The following is a 27,232-nucleotide window of genomic DNA, read 5'->3' as shown; positions in this document are numbered from 1 at the left end:
CTTCACAGCATCTGTCCCTTCCCCCTTTTCCTCTCTGTCCCCTGGCTCCTTCCCTCTGTCTCCCTGAGGTAGCAAATGCTCAGCTCACGGTTGCTCCTTGCCTGATTGCATCTGAGAGCTGGGAACACAAGGCTAATTAATGTGTCTGTGACTCTAGGTTTGGCTGCCGGGCCCGGGTCCCCATGCCCTCCCTGGAGCATGGCAGACTCTGAGCTGGCCCTCTGACTTCTCTAAGCAGGCTGCCGGCAGTTGCATATTTTAACAGTGCACATCTGTTGGCTATATGATCTCTCGTATTTGCCCTTCTCACTTGGTGCTTTGATGGAAGACCCCTGCGGGTCTCCCTCTGTTCCAGCCAAAGTGTTTGCTTTGCAATTTTGCTGGAATACCATCCGATTCTGCTCTTACAACTTCTGCAGGTTCTAATCAGGCTCTTACTTTATTTAATTAAACATTTATCTCAGGCCAAATACGGACTAAATTAAGAAAGCTCTCTCATTCCTGGAACATAGGGAAGCAGCGGCCCCCTTGGGGATATGGCTGGGACAGTTTACCAGGCTGAGATGTCACCGCCAAGCAGATGGGATCTTGGCTGGGAAGCTGGCTGCCCAGAGTAGAAACAGCCCTCTCTCTGCTGGGACAGGAGAAGCCCTGTCTATCCACCACCATGAATAGACCAGGCTCCCTTTCCAGAAGGCTGGGACAGCTTCTGCCTGTAGGGCCTCCCTCCAGGGCAGTAGGTGGGGCTGTATACCATGGAGAAACTCAGCTAGAGTCCTGCAGGGCCAGGCCAGGGCTGGGACCCACAGGACCACTCGGGGTAGGGACTTAGGGTAGCCTTGAGGAGTCAGGGGGGAATGTAGCAGAGCCTGGGGAAGCTTGAGGAGTGGTTTTTGTGGAGACCTTACGAAAGGCTGATGGACAAATGCCAGCTCAGTCTCCCTTTCTGGCCTCAGGAATTCTACCCAGGTCATCCTGCTAGGGTCTCCTGGAAACTCTGCCTCCCCCTTTTCAACTGATCTCCAGACTTGTGAAACATTTCCCACCCCAAACCGCCAGAAGCCAGTGCCAGGTCAGGCCTCTGGAGAGGGAGACTGGGGAGTGAATGCCTTTTAGATATGACCCAAGACAAAATTAAGTCTGTTCAGATCAGAACCAGAGGCCCTGCTCTCAGAAGCCTGGCTCTTAACCAGCCAGACAAAGGCAATCCCAGGGCATTTAGGGATGTGGAGACCGGGCAGAGAGCACCCTTTGCTTCTCTGAGCCTCAGACCCTCATTTGGGACCACAATCCCCATCCCACAGGCTGGCATCGGAAGAGGCGAGGTAACATAAGTGGTTTGGAGTTGGAAAATCTGGGGTCTATTTTGAGGGCTAATTAAGCTGTGTGACCTCCCATGAGAGCCTTTGCCTCTCTGAGCCTCAACTTCCTTATCTGTAAAACATTTGGGATAATGTGGACTTTGTCACCTGAGATAGTAGAGAGGAAAGGAGGCTGTGACAGGCTGGGTATGACCAGGTTGAAGCTCTGATATCAGGATGTGAACTTAAGAACCAGAGAAGTCTCCATCTGTTTTCCGTCCTGCGTGAAGTCAGGAGTGGGCACTGCTCAGGTTCCTCTCATTTTAGCATCTCTGGGACCCTCTAGAAGGGGTACAAGGGAAGGGGTGAAGATTCTACAATTCCACTTAGCAAATCTATATGGCCTTTTGCAATCCTTAAAGATCAGAAAATATATTAGGCACTAAATCCTCCTCTCTCCTCCCTCAATCCCCACAGCGATTACAGACCGGGTCCCATTTTAGCCACATCTCAGGAGAGATGAAGGTGGCAGCCTCTCCTTCTAACACAGGAGGCCCACTTCCTGGTCAATCCCAACTTGCTGACCCTCCAGAGCAGGTTTATTTTTCTCATTCCTTCCATCGCAGGTGGGGGGAAACTGAGAGGTGGGAGGGGGCTTCTGAGGTTGGTCCCCGGTTCCTCCTTCCCGTCTCAAGAAGCCAAGCTCTGAGCTGGGTAAGTGGTCCTCCAGGGTCAGTCTGCTGCTGTGCTTGAGACAGTCTACCCCGTGTGCTGGCCGTGTAGATCTGAAGATAACCTGACACCCTCGTAAATATTTCATCTCTGAGCAGCCGGCGGCAAGGAGGCAGCACCCCAGCTGCCGACCCTGTTGTCAAACTTCACAACAGCTGCAGGAGGCGGGGGTGGGAGGGATTTCCCTCTTCTGGCTGCCTGTGTGCCGTCCCCCATGCGTGTCCTTTGCTTCTCTGAGCCTCAGACCCTCCCCCGGGGGCCACAGTCCCTGTCCCGCAGGCCGGCGGAACAGGCGCGGTAACATAAGTGGAGGTGCTGAGAGGTCTGCTGTGCAGCGCTATGCAAACGTGAGCTATTATAACTTATGTGCCAGCGTGGATCCCAGAGGGCCTGCCTCCTGGCTAACATCTGGCCGGAGGAGGCAGTTGACAGGGGCTGAACTCTATACTGGGATGACGCAGCTGGAGAGGTAGATGAGCCCGTCCCCTGGTCTCAGGCAGGTGTGCCCGAGTCAGGAGCGGGGACCGCTTCAGGAGGATGTCCCAGGGGTGCTGGGCTCCTGGGAAGCCAAGATGGAGAACGACCAAGGGGTAAAGCTGTGATTTAGCATAAGAACCTGAAATGGCTTTTCCTGGGGATGACGTAGGCAGCCCGGGCCTCCACCGGAGAGCCGGGATTCCCAGGGAGCAGCAAAGATGGGGAGGAGCAGGGTCGGGGTGGTCCCTATGGACGCTGAAATCATGGAAAGAACTGAGCTCCATGCTGAGTCTGACAGGGGAGGGTTTTAGATGGGGCTTTGTCAGCACCAGGGGAGGGCAATTCAGAAAGAAGGCACTCGAGGATGTGTCCCCTTCTTCTCTGGATCTCCGTCACCGAGCACAGGACCTCACACGGATGACGTGTGCAGAACATGCTTCCTGATTCAATAAATAAGCACCCAGGAGCCCTTTTTAACTCCCTAAGTGGCAGTCAAACACGCTGGGGTTGGGCAAAGTCAGAGGTCAGCTGGTGCTGGCCTTCTGGTGTCCGGGGCAGGAACTTTCATTTTCCCCCTTTGGGTGGGGAGGGACTGACACAGTGGGGCAGCAGTGGTCAGAGCCCTGTGGGACGATGCCGGGAAGCTTTGTCCAGTGGGGAGGCCCCTCCAGCCTGGCCCCTGGCTTCTGGAGCTGAGCCCAGGGTGCCTCCCATAGCATCCTCAGCCCAGCGTACGGACCGTTCTTACCTAGGACGGTGAGGCGTGCGGGGCGGGACCGGATGGCGGCCTGGATGGCCTGGCACTCGTACACAGCATCGTCTTGCAGCTCTGCCCGCAGGATCTTCAGGTGATGTTCCCCTGACAGGTGGTTCCCTACCACCAGGTACTGTGGGTAACCTGTGGAGACGGCAGGCATATCAGCATATCAGGAGGGCTGGGGCGGGGGTGGAGAGCCGGGCATGACAGACAGGCACAGTGGGGGATGGCGGGGACACCCGAGCCGGGGCTGGTCCTAGGGCCTGGCAGAGCAGGAGGTGACTGCACAGGGCCCTGATCTCAGTATAAGGAGCACAAAAGAGAGTTTCCCCAGGGGGCTGGGGCAGCGTGTGTGTGTGTGTGTGTGTGTGTGTGTGTGTGTGTGTGTGTACTAGGGTACTGTAGGTTTTAAGTTTAGGAATGTTGGGGAAGCTCTTATTGAGTGGGAAGGAGACAGCAGAGGTAGGGGTGCTAAATGTGGACAGACACAGCAGGCTGTCACCCTGGAAGGCAGCGCGCTGGGCACTGTGGTCTGCAAAGCAGACATGCACCCTAATAAGGAGACACACAGAGAGACAGAGACCCAGGCTGAGAGGTACAAACCGAGAAGACGGAGTCGGAAGGAGAGAGAAGGAAAAAAAACTTGGAAAGGATCAGGAGTCACTTTGGGGAAAACTTTAGTTTCAGGATGGACAGGAAGTAGAAACCGAGGCCCACCCACCAGTTCCCAGGAACCTCTGGTCACTTGGAACTGTAAGTGGCTCTTTTCTGGTCATTCCTACTACGACCCCCTGAACCCCAGGGCCTGATTAAACACTTAGGAGGCACTCGGGATACTTAAAAGTTTGGGGCCTCTTACACCATGGGCAATGAATAACAGAGAAATAAAAGCTTGAGAACGATAAATCATTAAGCGGCTTTCCTGACGCTCTGCGGGTTGAATGTAAATGCCAACGTGAGTCGTGGCTGCCGGGACGGGCAGAGCCTCTCTCTCCCGGGTCTTGGACCCTCGACCTCCTTAGTTTCTCCCAGCAGGACCTGTTTTCCATCAGTCCTCTTCCCAGAGCTCTGCTTTCCCCCCACCAGTGCCTTACAGGGTCCTTCTTCCCCTCAGAGGCCCATCCAGCCTCCAGCAGCCCCAAACTGCTCCTCTTTCTGAAGGGCTTTCGCTAGGGCAGAGTGAGTTCTCAGAAACGTGCCATAGGAGGAGGGAATTGGGCACATTTGGCCTTTTTTATTTTTTTGCGGTACGCGGGCCTCTCACTGTTGTGGCCTCTCCTGTTGCGGAGCCCAGGCTCCGGACGCGCAGGCTCAGCGGCCATGGCTCACGGGCCCAGCCGCTCCACGGCACGTGGGATCTTCCCGGACCGGGGCACGAACCCGTGTCCCCTGCATCGGCAGGCAGACTCTCAACCACTGCATCACCAGGGAAGCCCACATTTGGCCTTTTAAAGAGAAGACTAGTGCTTACGAGACAGAAGCAGAGACAGAGAGACGTGCCATAGCTCTCTTCAAATATTTCCAAGTCTCTTAGTGGGGGTTAGATGTGTTCATGTAGCTCCCAAGGACGGCATTAGGACCAAGGGTCAGAATGAACATGGGGAAATACTTTAGAATATTGTTAACAATTTACTGGTGTCCAACAAAGATCTGGGCTGCCAGAGGTGGTAGTGAGGTCCCCATCACTGGCTGTATTCAAGCATACATGGGATGATTGCCTATCAGGAATACTGCAGAGGAGATTTCTACCCTGGATGAAGTGTTGGTGCTTTTAGGCCCCTTTTACCCCCCCATAACCTAAGGGTCTTCCAGAGGTGGGGCAGGGCTCCCTGGGGGTGGGCTGTTAAGCAGCACCCATTTCTGGTCAGTGGAGGTAGCTGTGATCCTCCACCAGACTCCCCAGTATGCTTTTGGGGTGCATCCTGTGCGGTTGAGCCTTTCAGGCTCACGTTTCTACGACTAGCATTGTCCCCATCACGCCATCAAGTGGTCTTGCCCTCCACAGCTGTTCAGGCCTGGCTGGAGATGCTACAAGGCTGTCAGCTGTACCCGCAAGAGCCTGGCCACCCCCCTGCCTGCCCTGCCTGCCCTCTGCTGGGCTTTGGGAAGGAGCCCGGGTAAGTTAAGTTGGCTCTCCCTGGGGCCGGGTGAGGGGCTGGAAGTGGGTCCTAGTCCAGCTCTCACCCTGCTGCGGCTGTCCTCAACGTAGCTGGCTCACTGCCCCAGGCCCTCCAGCCCAGCCTCTGGATCCCACTGTCCTGTGATTAGCCCCTGGTCTCCTGCAGGCATCTTGGCCGGAGCTTGTGTTTTTGTTGACTTGCAAGCCGTCAACAGCAGGCTTCCGCTCTCATAAGCTGCTGAAAACATCAGTGATGGGTTTGTTTGTATTTGCATAATTAGGCAGCGAGCCATGATGCTATCCCAAAGACTGGCAGTAACTTCGCAAAGCACAGGCCCAGAAGCACAGATTCTGAGGAAGTTCTAGCTCCTTCCACAGCATCAATACTCTCTTGCTACTCCCAGGCGAGGCAAAGTTATTGGAAGTCTGGGTTCTACAGACAAATTGCCTGGGTTCCAATGTCAGCTCTATCACTGCCTAGCTCTGTTGTCTTGGGTAAGTTACTTTAACTCCTTTGCCTTTCCATTTCCTTGTCAGTAAAGTGGGGACAATGCTAGTATCTCACAGAGTTATGGTGAAGATCAGATAGGATAATCTATGTAAAGTACCTGGCATTCAGTAAGTAGTCTATAAATGCTAGTTTAAAGGAACATAACAATGACGTAGGGTAGCCAGAGAGGTCCCTGTTTTGAGGAGGGTATAAGGGCTTTTGGGGTTAGGAGCCAGGGTCCCATGCATTGGGATTGGGTATTTGTTTGAATCAATTTCTTTCTCAGCTGTGATTTTATTTACCTGCCAAATAAAGGGGAAAAGCCTTCTTTTTCTACCCGTGGATGATTGTAGATTTATGAGATAATGTCTGAGAAATATTTGAGCTTCTTAGAAGAAAAATGTTCCATCAGTATGAGGGAGTGTATTTGTAAATCACTTCCTTCGACTGTTTTTTCCAGCTTTGGTGACCAGAAAGGTAGTAAGGCCTTCAGTTAAGGCATCATTTCTGGTAGACTGGATGGGGCCACACATTTAAAATAGAAGCGGGCAGAGCTGTAGCAGGCTGAAACCCCATAACACGGGCCCCAGTTCCCCCACAGTGTTAGGTGCTCGGCAAATACTTCCTGAACTGAATTGAGATCTATTACACCCACTTTCTTATCAGGCAAGCAAACAGTGTTTATTGAGCATACATTTGTCATTATTGTCATGATGCTATTTTGGGACAAGTGATCAAATACAGAGAAAACACGTTACCAAGAGTTTGAGTTTATTGGCTCTGCAAGGAGAGGGCTGACCTTCTTTCTATCAATGGAGTCAAGTTGGAGAGGAAACGGATCCCAGTTCATCAGATCCCATTGCCTTCCAGCACTTAGAAGGACCCAATGCTGGATCCCAGAAAGACATTCATGGAAGTGGATGCCAGAGGGTCAGTTATCCATGCAGCGATGACCCTTCTATGAACCATACATGGTGACCTGGGGCTTCCTCTTCACCGACCCAACAAGCCCCCAGTCCCTGATGGAAGCTGAAAACCACTGACCGGGAACCCAGAGAGCTTCCTTAACCAGCAGCAGTGCTGGGCCAGCTCAGAGCCTCATGGAGCGTGAAGGACTCGGTTTGGGAAGATCGTATTATTCCCCCAGTTCCTCTGTGGTAAGGGGGTTCAGAGTCCCTGAAATTGGCTGGTTCCCACAATACTTAAATTTTATGGCAGCGCAGTATATTTTGGAGATGTGATTGTGTATTTTATCCATGCTCAGCTGGGCTGCAGCACTCAAACCCTGTGATACTATTGACCATTGCTATATTGTTTCAATACACATTTTTGGCAAGACATAACTCACATTTTAAAATATTAACTTCCCAACCATCATGTTCCTGAGTGCACTTCGATTTTTATTTTCCTGCAGCTGAACACCATGAGAGAGGCCAAGCTACTTCTCAGTTGAACACATATTCTTCTCTCCTTCTCCACCCCCAGACACTCCCCAACCGCAGGGATACCCACATTCCTCGTTCTGCATTTTACAGTTTATGCTAAGCTAGCAAACAACCACATGCCTACCCTCCTCAGGGGAGAATAATAATGGCTGATGGGTGAGTGACCAGGAGGATGATTTCATTCTTTTTTCTCCCAGAGGAGAGGATGGATTGGAAAAACGTCTGTGTGGGCTTAAGCGTTGACATTTACAATAGTTAACAGGTGATGGGGCGTGGGCACCAACCAGGCAGCACAGACGTCAGCCATCAACAACCATGGGAGCCCACCAGCGCATCTTTGCTGAATACCAGCCTGGGTGGTGGGCTGAACGAGGCTTGGAATTTATTTTAAACACTGGTTTTCTTTTCTCCCCATCACATGATGACCCCTAAACCCAACCAGGTTTCTTCGCGTTTTCAATCTACTTGGCTCCCTTTAATGGTTGGAAGGAGGGAAGAACAACACTTAACTTGTGACTTAAGTGGGGAACACATGTTGGACAAAGGAAAAGGAACACTTTACTTCTGGAAAACTGACTTTATGTGAATCATGTTTGACTTTGGAATGGACCCTCCAGGGCAACACTGTGTTAAGTTTAGGACTGACCGCCCGAATTGAGGGTTTACTCATAATTCATCCCCAGGAGTCAGAGGGGCCCGCAAAGTCCCATGCATCCTGGACCCAGGGCCTGCCTTGCCTGCCTCTGCCCGTGGGATCTGCAATGAAAGCTGAGATTTAATCCCCAAATGCCTCTGAAGATGGGGTTCCCTAGGAGGGGGTGCGTGGGTGGGTAGGGCAGGGGCGGGTTCTAGGCCTTCCTGGGGAGGTCTGGGGATACTCACTTGAGAGGTCCCTGCCCACGCCCAGAGCCAAGCCGTCTTTGATCCACAGAACGAAGCCATCGTATTCAGGGATGGCGCACAGCAGTGTCACCGGCTGCCCCGATACCACAGCCTGGTCCTGGGGCTGCTGGCTGAAGGAGTACACTTGACCTAGGAAGGAAACGAATGCAACGGTCAGTAACTTGCCGGAAGGGCTTCCCCTCGAGCTATGGAAGCAGAGCCCAGGCTGCCCTGGGGGACAAGGACCCCCAGAGCACCTCCCTACCTGCCTGGGGCCCAGCTGCGGCTTCTTCACTGCCCCCAGCTCCATCCCCTGCTTGCAGGAGCTGGCCCCGGCTGCAGGCTCCCTGCCCATCAATCCCCAGCGCACTCACGCTGTGGTCCAGCCATCCTGCAGCCCCCAAAACGGGCCATGTGCTACTGCACTTGGCACGTGTTATTCCTCTTTCCCCTTAACGCCACTTCCTGGTGCCTACTTCCACAAGGGGGCAGAGGCAGGAGACAGACCCCCAGTTGGAAGCACTCTGGGAGGCGGGGTGTGCTTCAAGAGGGCAACAGGCATAGGGCGTGGTGTGCTTTGGTTAAACCTGAGAATCCAAGAAATATCAATAATATCATAGTTTTAGTGGCTCCCAGGATGGGCCTAGGGCCAAATTTGGCGGGATGAGGGGTGGTGTAGTGTGAGGGGTGGTGGGGTTGAGTGAGCAGGTAATCGTCTCCTGTCTCTTTCTTTCTGCAGCAGACCCTGCGCCAGCCTCTCTGTCACTGGGAGCAAATCATCAGTGTGAACCCACACCTGCCCATACATACCTCCCTGAACCATCTAAGGTAGGCAGTTCATATTTTATTAAACAGAGACACCCACATTGGGTACAATATGCCAGGCATTGTTCCAAGATTTACAAATATTAGCCTGTTAATATTTTCATCCTCATAACAACCTATGAGGCAGGTACTATTTTTATCCCCATTTTTCAGATGAGGAAATGAGGCCCAAGGAGGTAAAAAATTAGTAACAGGAGCTGCGCCTGTTGGTGACTCACCACGTGCCCTGTGGGCCTTCTCTGAGGCCGTCACATCCCCGCAGCACTAGTGTGGAGCCTTATTAACCCCTTTTCACAGGCACTCGGCGCACTGAGCCTTAGAGGTTAACTAGATTGTCCAGGGAGCATCTAGTGACAGGACCAGGGCAGTGAATCCAAGACTCTCTGGCTCTAAGGACCATGTTCTCATCTACTGCATGCAGGTCCCTATGTCTCATCCTGGAGGGATTGCTGAAGAAGGGGGGTGATGTGACCCACGTTCCCTGGGAGGCCACAGCTGAATGGACAACAGGACATGGGACACTGACATCCACTGAGCTCCCGGCCCACAGTACCATCTGTGCTTCCCATGCTGTCCCTCCTGTACCCATGTCATTACACTTCAGAGCAGGACTAGTCCCATTTTATAGTAAAGACACCCAGACCAGAGAGGGAAAGTAACCTGCCCAAGGTCACACAGCTAATGAGTGGGGTTTGACCTGGGGCTCATGACGTCTAAGCCTGTATTCTCTCCTACCCCCTGCTCTGCAGATGCAGATACACGGCCGAGGAAAACAGGACCTGGTGGGCAGGCTGCCCCTCCCCCTGGAGAGAGTCAGAGGTGGCCACAGAGGTCCTGGACACTGGCTGCTGTCCAACTTGGGGACACAGAGCCCCAGGCTCGGTTAGGGCCAAGCTCTCAGCAGCAGACGGCCCTAAGAAGGGAGCCACTGGCGTGTGCCTCCAAGGGGCACTGGGGATGGCAGTGGAGGAGAGACAGAGGTCCACACTGGAGAGTTTGTGGCAGGCGGGAAGGTAGCTGAGTTTTCAACCTGATGAGATCTTGGCCGGGTCTCTGAGAGATCTCATTAAAAATCAAATCGGCCCTGAATTGGGAGAGTAACACTTTTTATTCTGGTTTGAGCTTTATAAATTAGATTTCATAGGACATTATCATCAGCTATGTGTGGTGGGGTGGGATTTCTTTTTTTTCTTCCTTTCTGTCTCTTCAAGTTCCCTGTTGTAATTAGACTGTTTCTGGCACCAAAACAAGAGAGAGAAGGAGGGAAGAGATGAGAGGAGAAAGGGAGGGAGAGACCAGAGAAGGAGCGAGAGAGGGAGGGGAGTGAGGAGAGCAGGAGAGCAGGAGTGGAGAGGAAGAGAGAGATGGCGAGAAGGCAGAGGGAGAACAGGAGGAGGAAGAGGGGCGGGAGACGCTGGGATGCAGAGAGGATGAGTGAGCGGGAGACCGGTCCTCTCCCAGCCTCCTTCTCCAGCCTCTAATGATGATTTCACAGCGCATTCTTCTGTCTCAGCATCTTCCTTGCAAGGACAGTGTCAAGACAGCAGCAGTAGCTGCGGAAGATTGTGTGATCGGAGAGAAGCATCAGGTTGTCAGCTGAGAGCCGGGGCTGGGATAAGCTGGCTCTCAGCAGTGGAGCCTGAGCCCCCAGAATGCCCCTGAATAGGGAGGCCTGCGGTGGGAACTGGGCTGGTCTCCCCGCCACCCCACCCCAGTCCCGCTTCCTCTTGGTGTCGGTGAGGGTGCCCGGAGAGCTGGAGTGCAGGAAGCATCCCCAGGCCAAGGTGCAGGCTGGGGCGAGGGTGAGGAGCCCAAGGGTGACGGGTGTGGCGGTGCCCCAGGGAGAAGAGGGGCTGTCACCATGGAAACCGGGCTCTGGAGGGGCCAGGAGGAGAGGTTGTCAGAAGCAGGCGTGCAGGTGGACACTAAGCGGTCACTATTTCACCCTGGAGGCTGCCTCAGAGCCAGGAGTTGGGGTGGGGGCCGATGGAAGGGAGCCTGGGGGGCAGGGAGGTAGGAGCCAGCCTCGGGGGGACTAGTCTCCCGACCCGGCCTAGCAGGCTTCAGAGAGACTTTTCGGCTTTCACACTGCGTTCGTTTGCATCCCCTTGGATTTCTATGGAAAGAATGTTTCTGGAGGGATACAGGCTCACTGGATAGTCTCATAAAGCTGCCCCAGAGGACATGGTTGGCGAATTATGTGGGGGGCGGGCGTAGTTAGTGCACCTGGCGGCATGCGGAATCTTAGCTCCCCGACAGGGATTGATCCTGTACCCCTGGCAGTGGAAGCATGGAGTCCTAACCGCTGGACAGCCAGGGAAGTCCCCAGCATACTTTTAATTTTTGTGCATTAAATACTAAACACTTTTCTCTTTCGAGTCAATGAGATGCTTTTCTCAAGCAGAACCTAAGTCAGGTGTCACTTCTACAGGAGATGAAGGCTGCAGTGCAAGAGGATGGAGAGGAGGTGGAGGGATGGCCCAGTGGGACAGGCCCTGAGGCCTCCTCTTTGGGCTCAGGAGCCCTTGGGGATGCGGCGTGCCACCACGGGGGCAGGCTCTTGTCCAGAGAATCTCCTCACCGGTTCCCTCACTTCCTGCTTTCCAGTCTAGAGAGGTGAAAGGCAAATGATCGTTTTCTATAACCTCCTGGGCAGCATCTTGCGTAGATTCTCTCCAAACCTGTCCTGCTGCCGGCTGCTCCCTGCCCGCTGCTTTCTGCTCAGCGCCTCTCTCTGACTTCTCTAGACTGTTCTCCAAAGCGCCCCACCCCCCGCTCTCTGCCTCGCCTCCTTCAGCCCACCAGGCTCTCCGAAGGGGCCGCCCCTGACCGCCTAGCCCCTCGCCTCAGTCTTCTTCTGGGGACCCGCAGCACACCTTGGCATGGAGTGAACCGTCACCATCGGGCTCGGGGAGGTCCCCACCGTCTTCCAGGAAAATATTTAAAACGCTGAAGACCCCGTGAGGCTCTATGAGCTCACACACCCCCGGCCTCCGATCTGAGGTCCCCCCGCAATTCCCAGTTACTTCCTGGGGAGGGAAGAGGCACTTTGCTGGCTGAGGTTATAAGGGCCGGATTACCCTGAGTGATGCCTTTACAGCTGCGCTCCAGGGGCCTGGCTGCCACGGTGTATGCACGTGTGTGTGTGTGTGTGTGTGTGTGTGTGTGTGTGTGTGTGTGTGTGTTTGTGGGGCTGAATGAATTGACTTGTAGGCCTCACCCCTTCTCCAGCCAGACCTTTTCTGCTTCTGTTCCTTGTCAACCACTTAAAATTTTGCTTGAACAAACTCTTCTTATTCTTTCAGAATCTTTGAAAGCCTCCGGTTTAGCATTCTGCGGGGGGGCGTGGTGGAATTTTTTCTGGGACTAAAATGTAGGCTGAGAAGGCCAAGGCCTCCCTCTGCTGTCAGGGTCACTGTAGAGACCCCTGGAAGGGACTGTGGTCTGGACAATCTTTAAGGCTTTATGGTTCCAGGAGCTCGTGGTGCTGCGGCCTGACTCTGGCTGTGCCTGTGTGTGCGTGTGTGTGTGTGTGTGTGTGTGTGTGTGTGTATGTGTGGAACAGGCAGAAAGAGGGCCCAGCGAGCCACACCCAAGGTGGCCATGGTCCTCCCTGCCAGGCTCAGAGGGACCATGGCGCTCACCCATCCCTTCCTCCGATAATTGTCAACCCCAGGTCTTCTGCGGACACGTTCTGGTACTGCAGTGTCCTAAGTCTGTTGCCACACCTACACGTATCTGAGTCTGTGCCTCTCCCCAGTCACTGATCTGGTGGTCAGGTGGTCCCATGCTGGTATGAGAGGCAGCTCTCTGTGGGGTCCGCATGCACTAGTGCAGAGAGCAAGGGGTGTGGGGTTAGTTAGTGTAACAGGAGAGACAGCCTCGGGGCAAACTCCGCACTGAAGCCTGATGCGGGGAGCAAGGGTGCTGATGTCCCCATATCCCCTGCACCCCCCTCGGGAGATGGTGTGGAGTGTGCTCACCCTCTTCCTCCCGTCTCTCTGGGCACTTTGGCCAGGCCTTTGCTCCAGTAGCAGGTGGAGGGGAGGTGACCACTGCCCTTAGCGTTAATCCCAGCCAGAGCTGGACAGGAATGTCAGGGCCACCTGGTAAGCTTGCCTGGCTTCTGTGGAGCCCAGTGCACAGCCTCACTTGCTCCTTCAGCGGGGAGGGAACGGCAAGGAGGGAGAGGCTGAGTGATGCCCCGAGGATGCCCTGGGGTCCAGGAGCGGGTGGAGTGAGGACTCCTGTGATGCCCTGGGGGGCGTCACTGCCACCCCTGTTCCTGAATGCGGGGGCAGCCCGGCTGAAGTCCTGCTTGCTGCAACTCCCAGGACATTCAGCGACACTTACTGAGAGTCTGTGCACGGCTGCACTTGACCCGAGTTGCTAGACCGTGAGGGAGAAGGTGATGCGTCTCCTCAAGGGGTCACGTAAAGTTCTTTGGGGCTTTAAGAAAGGCCTGCCGCAAGCGTAGGGGTGGCGAGAAGAAACAGAGGGGCTTCCTGGAGGAGGAATCAGGGTACGGGGATGTGATGGAAGGAAGATGTCCTTCTGTGGCAGGGAAACTACAAGAAAAGGTGTGAGTGACGGGTAGCCTCAGGGACCCACTTTGAGTGCCTAACGGGTCACCTGCCAGGGTCTGGGTCCTGGACAGTGGAAAAAACACAGAACCAGGCGGGCCTGGGAAGGAACTCCAGCCCTGTCACTAGCAGTATGATGTGGGGCACATTCCTCACCCACTCTAAGCCTTAGTTTCCCCATTTATAAAATGGGGGTGACACACCTACTTTGCAAAGCTGCCGTGAGGCTGAGGGGCCACGTGTGTAAATGATCTGGGCACACACAAGGTGTTTCATAAAGGTTTGTTCTAATTTTCATCACTATTCGTGAGTCTTTCCTGAGCCCAGGACTATTAAAACCGGAGCCACGAGGGGTCCCAGGGATGGGAAAGGAGGCTTTGCAAATCTGAAGTTGGACCGATTAGAATCAGCTTCTTCCCATGAGTCATGCAGGTGAGAGAGGTGAGCATCTGAGCCTCCTGCAGCCCTGCCTTTACTGGTTTCAGCCTCCCAGAGCTACCTGGTCAACCATGCAGAAAAGGCGCAAATGTCACCGTCTGTTCTGCTATTAGTGACCAATTGGGGAAGGCTTAAGAATACTTGTACCGGGGATTATTTGTTGCCAGGTTTTTCCCAGCCCGGAGCACGCAAATTGCCTCTTATGAGATTAAGGGAAGCTGCACAGGGTCCAAGAAGCGAACAGATGGGTGGAAGGGAGGGGAGGCAGGAGCCAGCCCAGCGCTCAGCTGACACCAGCAGTGCCCGGCAGGTGGGAAAGGACCAGGGCAGGTGGCTCAGACCGTGCCTGGAGGCCCAAGTCTTGACTTCTGCTGCTATCCTGTGGCTCAGCACAGGGCCAGCTCTTAATGCAGGACAATGCGTTTTGGGGAATTTCTGGAATGCCCTGTTGTGACCTACTCAGGGGAGCGGAATTGGGGGTTATGGGGTTATGTCCTAGCCCCCTGACTAATAATAAGATTGATCATTACGGGGTGTAATGGTACCAGGGATGTGCTGTTGGCCACACACAGGGGCAGGTCCCACCCCATCAATCTCCAAGACCCCTGGCCAGGTGTGGGGATGCAGAGGAGAGACTGATGTATTTTGCACGACAAGGAGCTTAGTGTCTGGAGGCGACAAATACGTGCACAGGGAACTAAAATAAAAGGCGCCACAAGTGAGGTGTAAAGTCCTAAGAATATCACAAACCGGAAACAGACTCACAGATACAGAGAACAAACTATTGGTTACCAGTAGGGAGAGCAAAGCGGGGAGGGGCAAGAGAGGGGTAGGGGACTAAGAGGTGCGAACTACTGTGGATAAGGTAAGTAAGCTGCAAGGATGTACTCTACAACACAGAGGATAGAGTCAACATTCTTTAATAACTATAAATGGAGTATAACCTTTAAAAATTGTGACTCACTAGGGCTTCCCTGGTGGCGCAGTGGTTAAGAATCTGCCTGCCAAGGCAGGGGACACGGGTTCGAGCCCTGGTCCAGGAAGATCCCACATGCCTTGGAGCATCTAAGCCCCATGCGTCACAACTACTGAGCCTGCGCTCTAGGGCCTGCAAGCCACACTACTGAGCCCATGTGCTACAACTACTGAGAGCTGCACGCCTAGAGTCCATGCTTCGCAATAAGAGAAGCCACTGCAATAAGCCCACGCAACGGAATGAAGAGTAGCCCCCACTCGCCGCAACTAGAGAGAGCCTGTGCACAGCAACGAAGACCCAGTGCAGCCAAAGATAAATAAATAAATAAACTAATAATAATAAAAAAATTGTGAATCACTATGTGTTCCCCTGAAACTTATATAATAATAATAAAAAAAGAAAGTCCCAAGGAAGAAAGAGTTTTCCTTCTGGGAGAATGGGGAAAGGAGTTGCCGAAGGGCTGGCTTTGGAAATGGCCTGGAAGGGTAAGCAAGATAAGGGCAAGGAGGAAAGGTTCCCTGGGATGGGGACGGCGTAAGGAAAGCGAGGAGGCCAGAACGCGTTCAGGGAATAAAAGCACGGACGTCACACGGTCCAGGCGTGATCTCTGGCTGTGCTGTTACAGCTGTGCGACCCTGGGCAAATTTCTTAGTTACTCTGAACCTCAGTTTCCCCATAGGATGGTAATCATGCTTGCTGGGTTGTCTGTGAGAATGAACAGGACGCTTTGAGGAAAGCGCACAGGATCCTGCATGCCCTCTCACTGCGAGCCTGGTGTGCTGGGCGTGTGGCCTCTATGCATGTAGGATGTGTATCGAGAGAACGTGGTAGGTCCAGCTGCGTAGGCCCTGGGATGCACAGTAAGAAGTTTGCACTAACGAGAAATCATTACTCTTTTTTTTTTTTTTTTTTTTTTTTTGCGGTACGCGGGCCTCTCACTGTTGTGGCCTCTCCCATTGCGGAGCACAGGCTCTGGACATGCAGGCTCAGTGGCCATGGCTCACGGGCCCAGCCGCTCTGTGGCATGTGGGATCTTCCCAGACCGGGGCACGAACCCGTGTCCTCTGCATCGGCAGGCAGACTCTCAACCACTGCACCACCAGGGAAGCCCCCATTACTGGTTTTGACCCACAGGCTCAGGCCTGAGTTTGAGAATGATCACAGCGGCCACAGTGAGGAGGGTGGATGAGGAGGGATAAACTGAAGGCAGGAAGACTGAGGAGGAGGGTTTTGCTCCTAAGGGCTCAGGCTGAAGCGGCAGCCGTGGAAAGAAGGAAATGGATTTAGGAACCAACGGAGGTAGAGTTGATAGCACTTGTTGTGGGACGAGGAGGATAGAGGGCTAAAGGCCCCCCTCTCCCTGGCCTGCAGAACGGGGTGAATGGGTGACTGTTGGAACCACTGATGTCTCAGGGGAAGAAGCAGGTTTGGGGGAGGGCAGTGAGCTCAGTTGTAAATATGTTTGTGGAGAGGGGCCTGGAATCACTCAGGAGAAGAGAGAAGATGTCCTGGTTGGAGTTGGATCCTTGCGTCTGGTGGAAGGAGGTGGGATTCACTCACACTTACTGAGCATCACTATGGCTCAGGCAGTGGGAGAAGGGTTTTCGCTACGTGTCCTCTCATTGGGTGTTGACCTGAGAACTCATCTGCAAATCTGGAAAGTTACAGGTGTTGATGTGGCTAAGAGGGACATGGTTGCTCCAGGCTGGGAGTATAGGGGGCAACTGCCTCGGGTGGCACGTCTAACTCCTGTCAAGGTCTGCACAGGCTTAGAGCCCTGTTGGGATGGAAAGAGGTCAATCTCCTTCCTTTGGACCAGGATTGGAAATACAGAGAAGCCAGAAGAATAGGCAGGGGTGGAAGACAAGCCTTCTCTCTGTTGTCTGTTTCTCCTGGACCTCTGCTGGGAGAGAGGCTGGGACGCACTTTCAACCCCAGCATTGCCATTTGCAGCTGTTGGTAGCCTTGACTCTGAAACACAGGTGAGGGGAAGCTTGCCAATATCATGAACGTTCCAAAAATTGTGCTGAATTTTTATTGGGGCTTACACGGGAGAGAGTGACTACTCTTCCCCGGGCTGGATGAGGGGCAGAAGTACAGTGGGCACGTTCTCCCACCTCGTTCCTTGCCTGAGCTGGGGCAGCCAGGCAGCCTGTGATTCTCCCAACCTCACACGGCTCTCCCTAGGACACGCAGTCTGCCAAGGTTATCCTGGACAGCGTGGGGCTCTAATGAAAAACAATGGGGCTGGCCGAGGCAGGGTGACTCCAAAGGCACTATAAATCCTTCGCCTCCTGATTTTCAGCCTGTAGCCCCAGCCCGAGCCTGCCCTGAGTTCATTAGTGGCTGGGAGAGGTGGCCCCCCATCCATTTAGCCAAGTTCTGGATGCCAAGAAGACACTGATAAGGGCTGCTGGAAATACTGGCGCATCGGTGCCTGTGAAGCGCCCATCCATCCCTGCCTGCGGTCATCCTGGAGTCTGACCGAGATGGGAAGGGCAGAGCAGTGTGGGCTTAGGTGGTGGCGATGGGGGAGGGTAGAGATGGGAGACACTCGGGCAGCCTCTGAAGGCTAGGACACTGGAGGACATCCCAGGCCTCCTGCTGGCTGGCCAGGGGCCCAGGCTAAGCCCGCTTATTTCTCTGAGTCTCGGGCTCTTGTGTCTTTGGGATTGGAATATGTGCTCACTGAACCATTGTTGGGTTCAGGTAGTAGCATGAAATAAAGAAAGTGGGGCTGAAGAGCAGTGATGGTCATTAGCCCGAGAGGTAGCTGCAGGCATCAGTTACAGGCAGACAGAGCTCCTGTGGTGCCCTCTTAGAGCACAGCAGCTTGGGAGCCACTGGCTTCGGCTGGAGGCGGGGCCACGGATCCTGCCCTAGGAAGTCCAGCGAGTCCTGTTCCCTTTTATAAGAGATGCTGTCCGGACATAGGAAGCTGTGAGCACCCAGGCCCAGAAGGTACCAGTTTGGTGCTGCATCTGCCACCTCTTAGCTGTGTGCTCTTGGGCCTGACCCTTCCCATCTCTGAGACTCAACTCCCATCTGTAAATGCAGGGTTTAGACTAGAAGTCAATCCCTTAGGTTCCCCCTTTCAGCCCTAATGTTCTGTGTTCTGATTTATCCAAAGTCTTATTTTGTGTGTGTGGGTGGGTGGGTGCTAAGGCCCAAAAGAATAAAACTGAGGTACAAGGAAGTAAAAGCAAATCTCCTAAGACCATTTGGTCTATTTGGGGAATAGGGAATATCTATGTCCTAAATCACTTTTTAAAATTTATTTTTATTTATTTTTGGCTGTGTTGGGTCTTTGTTGCTGCACGCAGGCTTCCTCTAGTTGCAGCGAGCGGGGGCTACTCTTCATTGCATTGCATGGGCTTCTCATTGCGGTGGTTTCTCTTGTTGCGGAGCATGGGCTCTAGGTGCACGGGCTCAGTGGGTGTAGCTCATGGCCTCTAGAGCGCAGGCTCAGTAGTTGTGGCGCACGGGCTTAGTTGCTCCGTGGCATGTGGGATCTTCCCGGACCAGGGCTCGAACCCATGTCCCCTGCACTGGCAGGCGGATTCTTAACCACTGCACCACCAGGGAGGCCCCTAAATCGTTCTTTAAAAAACAAACATCTTAAAAAAATCATTTGTATGCTGGTATAGGCCTTGCCAGTTGCGGGTTGTTCTAAAACTTCTGTATGCATGAGAATCACCTGGGGAACTTGCTAAAAATACAGTTTCCTGGGCATCAAGCCAGAAATTTCAAGATGGTGGGTCCGAGCTGGGCCAAGGAATCTGGATTTTCACAGCTTCCCGGGTGGTTTTTGGTCCACATCTGAGAAGCACTGTTGTGGGCAATCAGCCCAGGCTCAGAGGGACTGCATCCTTTCCCATCTTGGTTCTGTCCCTGTGTGGCCTTGGTCAAGCTGCTGTCTGTCTCTGAGCATCCCGTGGTTTTCTCAGCTGCACAGTGAAAATCCTGGATGAGGTCAGTAGCTCCCACACTTTTCTTAGTGCACATACCCTTTTATTGATGGAATCTTGTGTGGAACCTCAGTGTATAACGTGGTTGGAGACAGAACTGGGGTGGAGGTGGAAGGACAGAGTCTGGCCCCTTGGGCCCCTGCAGTGGACCCCAAGGTCCCTCTGTTAAATGCTCCTGGAATCAGAAGGACCTGGGCAGTTTTGCTGGTCTCCAGGTGTTCCAGGAAAGGTAACATTGCTGTGTCCCACTGACAGGTGCAAAGCAGGCCTGGGGATCCAGGGGACACTGTGGCTGAGGCAGCCTGGCCTTGAAGCACGGGTTACTTCTGGGTCACTCACTAAACACTGCATTAGCGACAACAACTCAGACCTGGTGTTTATGGAAGAATCTTCTTGTGACTGCTGAAGACCTTCCTGATTGGAAGCAGATCATCTCAGTGCAATGTCCTGAATTTGTGCCCTCTTAGAGCCCAAATACAATCCACTCTTCTTGTTTTTTTTAAATTGAAGTATAGTTGATTTACAATGTTGTGTTAATTTCTGCTGTACAGCGAAGTGACTCAGTTACACACATATATACATTCTTTTTTATATTCTTTTCCATTATGGTTTATCCCAGGACAGTGTATATAGTTCCCTGTGCTGTACAGTGGGACCTTCTTGTCCATCCATTCTATACGTAATAGTTTGCATCTAGTAACCCCCAAATCCCAGTCTATCCCTCCCCCAATCCCCCTGCCACCCACCTCGCCCTTGGCAACCACAAGTCTATTCTCTATGTCTATGAGTCAGTTGCTGCTTTGTAGATAGATTCGTTTGTGTCGTATTTTAGATTCCACGATAAGTGATATCATATTGTATTTGCCTTTATCTTTCTGACTTCCTTCACTTAGTATGATAATCTCTAGTTGCATCCATGTTGCTGCAAATGGCATTATTTTGTCCCTTTTTTATGGCTGACTAGTATTCCATTGTGCATATATACCATGTCTTCTTTATACATTCTTCTGTGGATGGACATTTAGGTTGTTTCCATGTCTTGACTATTGTGAATAGTGCTGCTGTGAACATAGGGGTGCATGTATCTTTTTGCATTATAGTTTTGTCCAGATATGTGCCCAGGAGTGGGATTGCTGGATCATATGGTAATTCTATTTTTAATTTTCTGAGGAACCTCCGTATTGTTCTCCACAGTGGCTGTACCAACTTACATCCCCACCAACGGTGTAGGAGGGTTCCCTTTTCTCCACGCCCTCTCCAGCCTTTGATATCTGTAGACTTTTTAAGGATGGCCATTCTGACTGATGTGAGTTGGTACACAATCCACTCTTCGTGATCTTTGTTAATGGAGAGGAGCAAAGGTGTGAATAATCCAAAATGAGGGACATTTCAAAATAATGAATAATCCTAAGTGACGTTTATTTTCAACGCTGGAATGCATTTTGGTGTTCATGTTTGAATATGGATGTGTTTGATGTCCTGGGAATTTTTTTTTTTTTTTTTTGCGGTACGCGGGCCTCTCACCGCTGCGGCCTCTCCCGTTGCGGAGCACAGGCTCCGGACGCGCAGGCTCAGCAGCCATGACTCACGGGCCCAGCCGCTCCGCGGCATGTGGGATCTTCCTGGACCGGGGCACGAACCCGCGTCCCCTGCATCGGCAGGCGGACTCTCAACCACTGCGCCACCAGGGAAGCCCCAGGGAATTTTTAATACTTATGAAAAGCCACAAAAACCCAGCGATGAAGCTCCCTCTGGCCTCCTGCTCAGCTGGGTGGAAAACATTACCCCTGGTACTCGTCCACTCACCCTCCCCAGCTTGCTGTCTTTATGGCTCACACTTTCTTCAGGAGGGGATGGAGATCTTAGCTGATTTTGCCTTTAAAGGACTTTCATTCCCTTTGGGCTGCATGCAAATAAGAAAAAAATAAGAAGCTGTGAAATGTTAACAGAGGACTTCATTAAGCATCTTCGTGAGAGCATGTGCCAGGAATGGGGATATTTGCCAAAGATACCTGAGAGCTGACTATATATGTGTCTAATTAAAAAGGCGATTCTTCTCACAGCCCTGGGATTCTGGGTCTTGTCTTCTGGCTGCTCTAGGATATTAACCACAACTAACTCTTGTATATGCTTTATACATCACAAAGCTCTTCACTTACATTATTTTACTTAACCTACTCCCCTGACATCCTGTCAAAAAGATTCTATCATCAGTCCTGATGTAGACACTTGAATGTCGAGGTTCAAAGTGATGACAGCCAAGGTCCTAATGCAAGTGTATGCCCCATGCCAGCCCTCTTCTGTGTCACACGGCCTCTCCTGTCACCGCCTAACAGTGGCCCTGGGAAGGGCTCCGATTATCTGCTTCAACCCTGAGAATGCAGCAGCAAAGGAAACAAAATAAAACTAACTTGCAGTTACTGCCCTGTCTTTGTTTTGATTGTTTGAAGTGGAGATGTTGGTAAAGGAGAGATTTTGTGCTGGAAGCACCTTGAGAGGAAGGCGAGGGAGTGTGCAGGCTGCTGGGGGTGCCAGATGGGCTGAGGGCTTGTCTTCCTTTCCAGGAGGCTGAGGCTGGGTCACTGAGCCCAGACGTTGCAGAAGGATGGGGTGGGATGGGCTACTCCTTGGAAGCAGTAGCCTCAATTGCAGGCAAGCTATTTTCACATCAGTAATCCCGAGGGGTTGAGAGAATCAATCCCACTTTACGGATTAGGAAATGGAAGCTCAGAGAGGTTAAGAAACCCATCCAAGGTCACCATGTGCGCTGGAGGCTGGTGTCTGAACCATCTGACTCCAGTTATGGGCCTTTGTTTACTAGACAGTCCCCGGTAAGCCCTGAGAGTGTTTGAGCTGTGTGGTTTCCTCTTCAGAAAGCAGAGGCTGGCTACTGTGTCCTCCAGCTGCCCCCAGCTGTGCTCCCAAAACACACTGGAAGCTGAAGGGACATCTGCTTCTCGCTGCTGGTCACAGGCCCTGTCCCACCTGCAGACCACAGTCAGCCAAGAAACCTCTGATCCTCCTGGGGAGCCCCTGGGCCTGAGATCAGCTCCGTAAACGACAGCTTAGGGCAAAAGTCATTCACACCCAGGCAGAGGCACGGGCCACCCTGCTGCATCCTTGTTCAGAAGCCCTTTGCATAGGCCGACCCCCTGAAATAGCTTTCTTAGCGCAATCCAGGGCCGTGTGAGGAGTGACTTCCATGTCCTACAGGGCTGGAGCTTCGGGCCTTTGAAACAGCCGCTGTGATGTGGAGCGTCTTCTCTGTTGCAAAGGTGACCCAAGGAGGACCAGGTGGTGCCCAGCCTTCTACTGGGCACGGGATTGGGGGCAGCGAATGGGAGTCTTCCTGGGAGAAAGCTCTCCCAGGACGTCTCTGTTTCCAACCTGAAGTGCCCCTGGAGGGGCCGACTCCTCTGATAGGAGAGCTACTCATGGCTTCACTGGAGAGAACAGAGCAGCTTTCAAGCCTCCTCCCCGAAATGTAACAATATCCGGTACCACTTGATGTCTTGGGGAGAGAATTCCTGTCCGTAATTAGTTCCTGTATATCACCGTTAGTACTCTACTCAGGATTTACTGGGCAAATACCGTTTAACTGCACAATAACGACAGGTCCTTGCTGCTTATTGGCTAATTTACTAAGCCTGGAGAATATGGGGCAGGAGGGACTCTGAATAGGAGGTATCGTAACCCCTTGAATCAAACTTTATGAGTTTGGGTTTGGCAGGGAGGTGGCAGCTGGTAGCCAGCTCTCGTTGCTTTGTTTCTCAGAGTTGGCGGCAGACTGCTTCCTTCCCCTTTCTTTATAGCAGGAGAGGTCTGGGACTGGGCCCTGCGGCTGCCCGGGGCTGCCCGGGGCTCTGGAGGGCCTTTTGGTAGAGAGAGTCTTTGGCTGAACACATAGGAACTCGGCGGGAAGCCAGCAGCAGGAACCAGGCCTGGTGTCCTGGGGGCTCCATCCAGTCCTTCCATTTATTCCCTGCACTGGGCCTCTTTCTGTATCTGGGCCAGTGGGTGCGGGGTAGAGGGAACTGTCCTTGGCTGGCAGAATCCAGCTAATCTGAAACCCTCTCTTCTCTCGCAAGTGCTGTGCTGGTCAGGAAGCAGCCGTTCCTGGACACTTCCCAGCCTCCATCTGCTTGAGCAAAGTCTGTCTTTGTTCGGCAGTGCACTGTCTAAACTCCTCTAACCTATTTAGACCGCGGAGAGGGGAAGAGACACAATAATGAAAAACGCAACGTGCAACACTGCCTTATGCAATCTAATAAATTACTCAGTACCTGGCTGCCAGCTCAAACTAAGCCCAGTATTGCCTGCAGTAATTATTTGGATCACGTCCAGTTTATCTGCTTCATATTTGTGCTTCTGTGCTCAGTGGTAACTTATAAATGTCATTGTGGTGTTTATTCGTTATAATGAAACTTAATGACGTTGGAAGCCAGAAGCAGAGGTAGTGGAGCGGCAGGTTTAAAACAATCTCTTCATCTCTGGAGGAGGGCTGAGCTGAGATAACACGGAAGTTATGCCCTATAGAGATTTGCAGGGATGGTGGTGTCCTCATGCTGTGGGGTGGATGGAGAGAGCCAGGAGCCTCCTCCAGAGGCATCCGTCAGGAGGCGGGGAAGACTTGGCTGGGTTTATCCCTGGCACTGCCCCATCTGTCCTTGCTTCATCTTCTGAGGGCATTTAAGGGGGAGGCGTTCAATCTTTACACCACTCGATGGCTGGTCCAGATAAGAGATACAGGCTGCCCAGGGTCTTGGGAGGCAAAGGTCTTGATGGATGGGGACGGAAATTAGAACCTCAGGGTGACCACCGTATGGGAGACAGACCTTTTAAAAGAGACTTGGAAAAAGGGAGTAGGGGTTGGAAAACAAAGGGAGGGTATCCTGGAGGGCCAAGAGGGGATGGCGAGGCAGGTAGGGGGAGCACAAGGCATGAATGGAATAGGGAATTGCTGGCGGGTGGAGGCTGAGTACCTACCAGTTCTGCAGAAGTCCAGACAAAGATGGGCCGTCGGTGTAGAATGAAGGGTTTGGGCTTCATACCACTCCGGACTCTGCCATTTACTAGCTGTATGGCTTTGGGCAAGTTATTTATCTTTCCCGGGTTTTCTTTCCTCATGTAGAAAGTGGGAGTAGTAACAGATACCTCTCAGGATCGTGGTGATGATTAAACCAGGTGATGTGTATAAAGTGATGAACGCAGTGTTTAGACAGTGGCAGTGGTTGGCACATGGTAGGTGTTCAATGGCTGTGGCCGAGTGAATCCATGAATAATAACACTTCCCACCTGAGCGCATTGCAAAGCCGTCTTCCAAACAATCGAGCTTGGATTGAGACCTTGCAGCTGTGCAGGGCTGATCTTATCACCCCATTTTACAGTGTGGAAGTGGAGGCCCAGGCTGGTGACAGTCACTTGCCCAAGGCTACCCACCTGGAATGGGGAGTGGGCGCTGGCTCTCCTGCTTCCCCGGACAGGAGTGCCCCGGCCAGTCCGAGCTGGACGGCTCCCCAGCTGTGCTGAGGGCTGTGCTCTTCCCTCCTGACTGGGTGCCCTGCTCCCCAGAGCCACTCATGAACCTGGACCTGTGCTGACTTCCCAGCTGCACCTGGAGGCGGAGGCAAGCGGGGCTCTTTCTGTCCATCTCATCTTAATACTACATTTAGTGCCCACTCATGAAATATTCATTCTCTCCCCTCAGTGACATGCTCATACAAGGCTCCTAACATCACAAATATGGATGAAAATTATTAGTCATTGTTATGTCTCCCACTAGCCGATCCCCTCCCCCAACACGTCTCCTGCTTTGGTCTGAGCACAAGTGGGACTGAATTGAGGGTATTGACCTGGGACACTAATAATAATGCCTTGCATTTTATGGTGCTTTATGCCTTCTCAAAGCACCCGTACAACCATTGTGCGTATTTTATCCTTGCAACAAATTCACGGAGGAAAGAGGGCTAGCGTCGTGAGTACACCCATTTTGCAGACGAGAAAACATAGGTCAAGAGAGATCAAGGTCAAGGTCACATGCCTGGTCAGGAGCAGAACTTATTACTTAAAAAACATTATTAATGATTATTATTACTATTATTTTGGACTCCGAATGAAATGTTCTCTGGGAAACTCAGTGTGTTTGTTTTATGTGAATAAACAGTAGCACCATTTCCTTTATAGTCTGTAAAGAGTTTTCATCCCTATGATTTTACTGGTCCTCATGAGGCAGCTTCATTTATTCTTACTTGACAAAGCTCAGTGGCAGAGCTGGCCTTAAACCATTATGTCCCAAAGTGGATTCCAAGAAATCCTAGTCCTAAAACGTGCTCTAGGGAAAGCGTTTTGTGGTCAAGTAAGTTTGGGAAACTCTGAGAACCGTATCCTCCTTTTGGGGGTTCACCAGGCCCTTTGGCATAGTAAAGGCTCTGAGAGGTTCAGCAGGAGAGACTTCTTTAATCAGAGTTAACCCAGCCTCTGCCCACCTTATTTAACTATGCAGACTCTATTTCACAGAAAAACTATTAACCTGCTACAGATATGCTGCTCCAGGGAAATGCGTGTACGTGATCCCTCCTCGCCATATTTCCTGAGGCAGTGGAGTTTGGAGCAGGGCTGGGAGGGCGACAGGCAGCAGACATGCTCGTGGGGCCGTTAGAGCTGAAGCCCTCCCCTCAGGCTGCCTCTTCTCTTTCCTGTACCCGCAGGGCTGTGAGTTCCAGATAATTCACTCAATATTAGGTACAGTCAGTCCTGCTTACATCTGGGGCGGGATCAGAGGGGCTGTCTGACTGGTTGAGTGTGGGTCCATGGACAGTGCAATGCGGGGAGATACGGGAGTGGGCAGTCCATGGCCAAGGGGAGAAATCTACACGGATGCACAACAGGCTCTGGTCACGTCTGCCTTTGACAGTGACGGAGGGAATTACCCCATCCCCATCTCCCCAAATACACAAAGCTCCCCGAAGCAGAGTAGGCGTAAGAAGACCAGGGTTTGAATCTTAGCTCCATGCCTTTGGTAGATGACTTAATCTCTCTGAGCCTCACTTGCTTTGTCCTCAAAATGGAGCTAACACCACCCACTTTGTGATGTCATGAGGATTGAAGACAAGTGTGTGAAAGTGCCTCCCTAGCCCCACAGCTTTGCGGGCTAGCTGCCCCCTCCCTTCTGCCGCTCTCCCCAAGTCCCTCCAGTCTTACTGCAGTCAGACAAATGGCTCCCGCCACCTCTGTGCTCCAAGAGCATCTCACCTGCACCCCCCTCTAGCTCTCCCACCACCCTGCCTCCTGCTATTTCATTATGTGCCTGTCTCCCCATTGGACTCAAAATTCCCCGGGGGCTGTAGCCGACTCTGCCAGTGCCCCACCTGTATCCCTCAGGCCGACTCCCAGCTGCCAGCATCTGCTGCCCTTCTCCTGAGGTCTTCCTCTTCAGCTGCAGAGGCCACCCTGTCCTTGCAAAGAGCAGGACAGAAGTGCCAGGGAGCGAACACCCCGACCCGAGCAGCCCTCAGCCAGTTACTGGCAAGAGTGCTCTGTAGATAAGCCAGATCCTCGGGTGGCCTGACTGTAAGGCATGGATTCCACAGCACTTCCCAGAACCCCCCACTGGGATGAGGCTCCAGCTGCCCCCCGTTCAGGGACCTGATGGTACCCTCTGTTTTGGACGCCTTCCCTTTCTCTTGTCAATGCCCTACCGTCCTTCTGGCGCTGTCGGCACCTCCTGGATGAGTCCGTGCTTAGGGTCTGCTTCTGGGGGAACCCGAGCTAAGGTAAGGGCCTCTTCTACGTGTTTTTCATCACCACATCACCCTTAGCGCCAGGCACACGGTGGGTACCTGATGAGTCTTTTCTGAATCAGACAGAAAGGAACCATAAGCACAGGCACCTGAAGCCCATGTCCTAGCACGGGCTGGCCGAGGCGGGTGCCCGGGGCTCCCAGGGCAGGACGGCTGCTACTTCCTCTCCTCTGCACCTGCCCCACCTGACACCTGGTCAAACCTTGGCAGGTGCAGAGGACCCACAGTCTGGCCAGCATCCTTCCTCAACGAGAGAACAGCTCGGTGTTGTGTTTTGAGACCCTTTCCTGAGTAATGGTTGAGAAGTTCTGCTCTTGTACTAAGAATAGTGGCTATTCCTGGTACGTTTGATTTGGGGGTTGGGGGGAGTGTCACATCGCTCTATTTATCCCACAGTCTGTACGCAGTTACTGAAACTGTCACCGTGCCCTATATGCCAC

General features: G+C 52.7%; 1 protein-coding gene and 2 long non-coding RNA genes across 4 annotated transcripts in view; 2 read left to right on the top strand and 1 right to left on the bottom strand.

Annotated features, from left to right (window-relative positions):
- Positions 1-27,232, bottom strand: part of KIRREL3 (kirre like nephrin family adhesion molecule 3) — a 545,001-nt gene that overhangs the window by 83,794 nt on the left and 433,975 nt on the right. For both annotated transcript variants that reach the window (XM_027092960.1, XM_027092962.1), the window contains 2 exons: positions 8,204-8,353; positions 3,259-3,408 (listed from right to left, as the gene is read on the bottom strand). In XM_027092960.1, coding sequence (XP_026948761.1) covers positions 3,259-3,408; positions 8,204-8,353 — 300 coding nt within the window. The remainder of the gene's footprint in view (positions 1-3,258; positions 3,409-8,203; positions 8,354-27,232) is intronic.
- Positions 3,246-8,126, top strand: LOC113612806 (uncharacterized). The gene is made up of 5 exons (XR_003429973.1): positions 3,246-3,358; positions 3,949-4,020; positions 5,273-5,384; positions 5,668-5,881; positions 6,747-8,126. It is a non-coding gene; the product is annotated as an uncharacterized LOC113612806 (long non-coding RNA).
- LOC113612807 (uncharacterized) lies at positions 8,264-10,275 on the top strand. Its single transcript, XR_003429974.1, has 3 exons — positions 8,264-8,376; positions 8,943-9,031; positions 9,778-10,275. It is a non-coding gene; the product is annotated as an uncharacterized LOC113612807 (long non-coding RNA).

The sequence above is a fragment of the Aethalodelphis obliquidens genome, unplaced genomic scaffold, assembly GCF_003676395.1.
Source record: "Aethalodelphis obliquidens isolate GAN/ISIS:26980383/991018 unplaced genomic scaffold, ASM367639v1 scaffold82, whole genome shotgun sequence".
NCBI classification, from domain to species: Eukaryota; Metazoa; Chordata; class Mammalia; order Artiodactyla; family Delphinidae; genus Aethalodelphis; species Aethalodelphis obliquidens.
The sequence above is the reverse complement of the archived record's forward strand: the minus strand, read 5'-3'. Positions and strand labels throughout refer to the sequence as shown.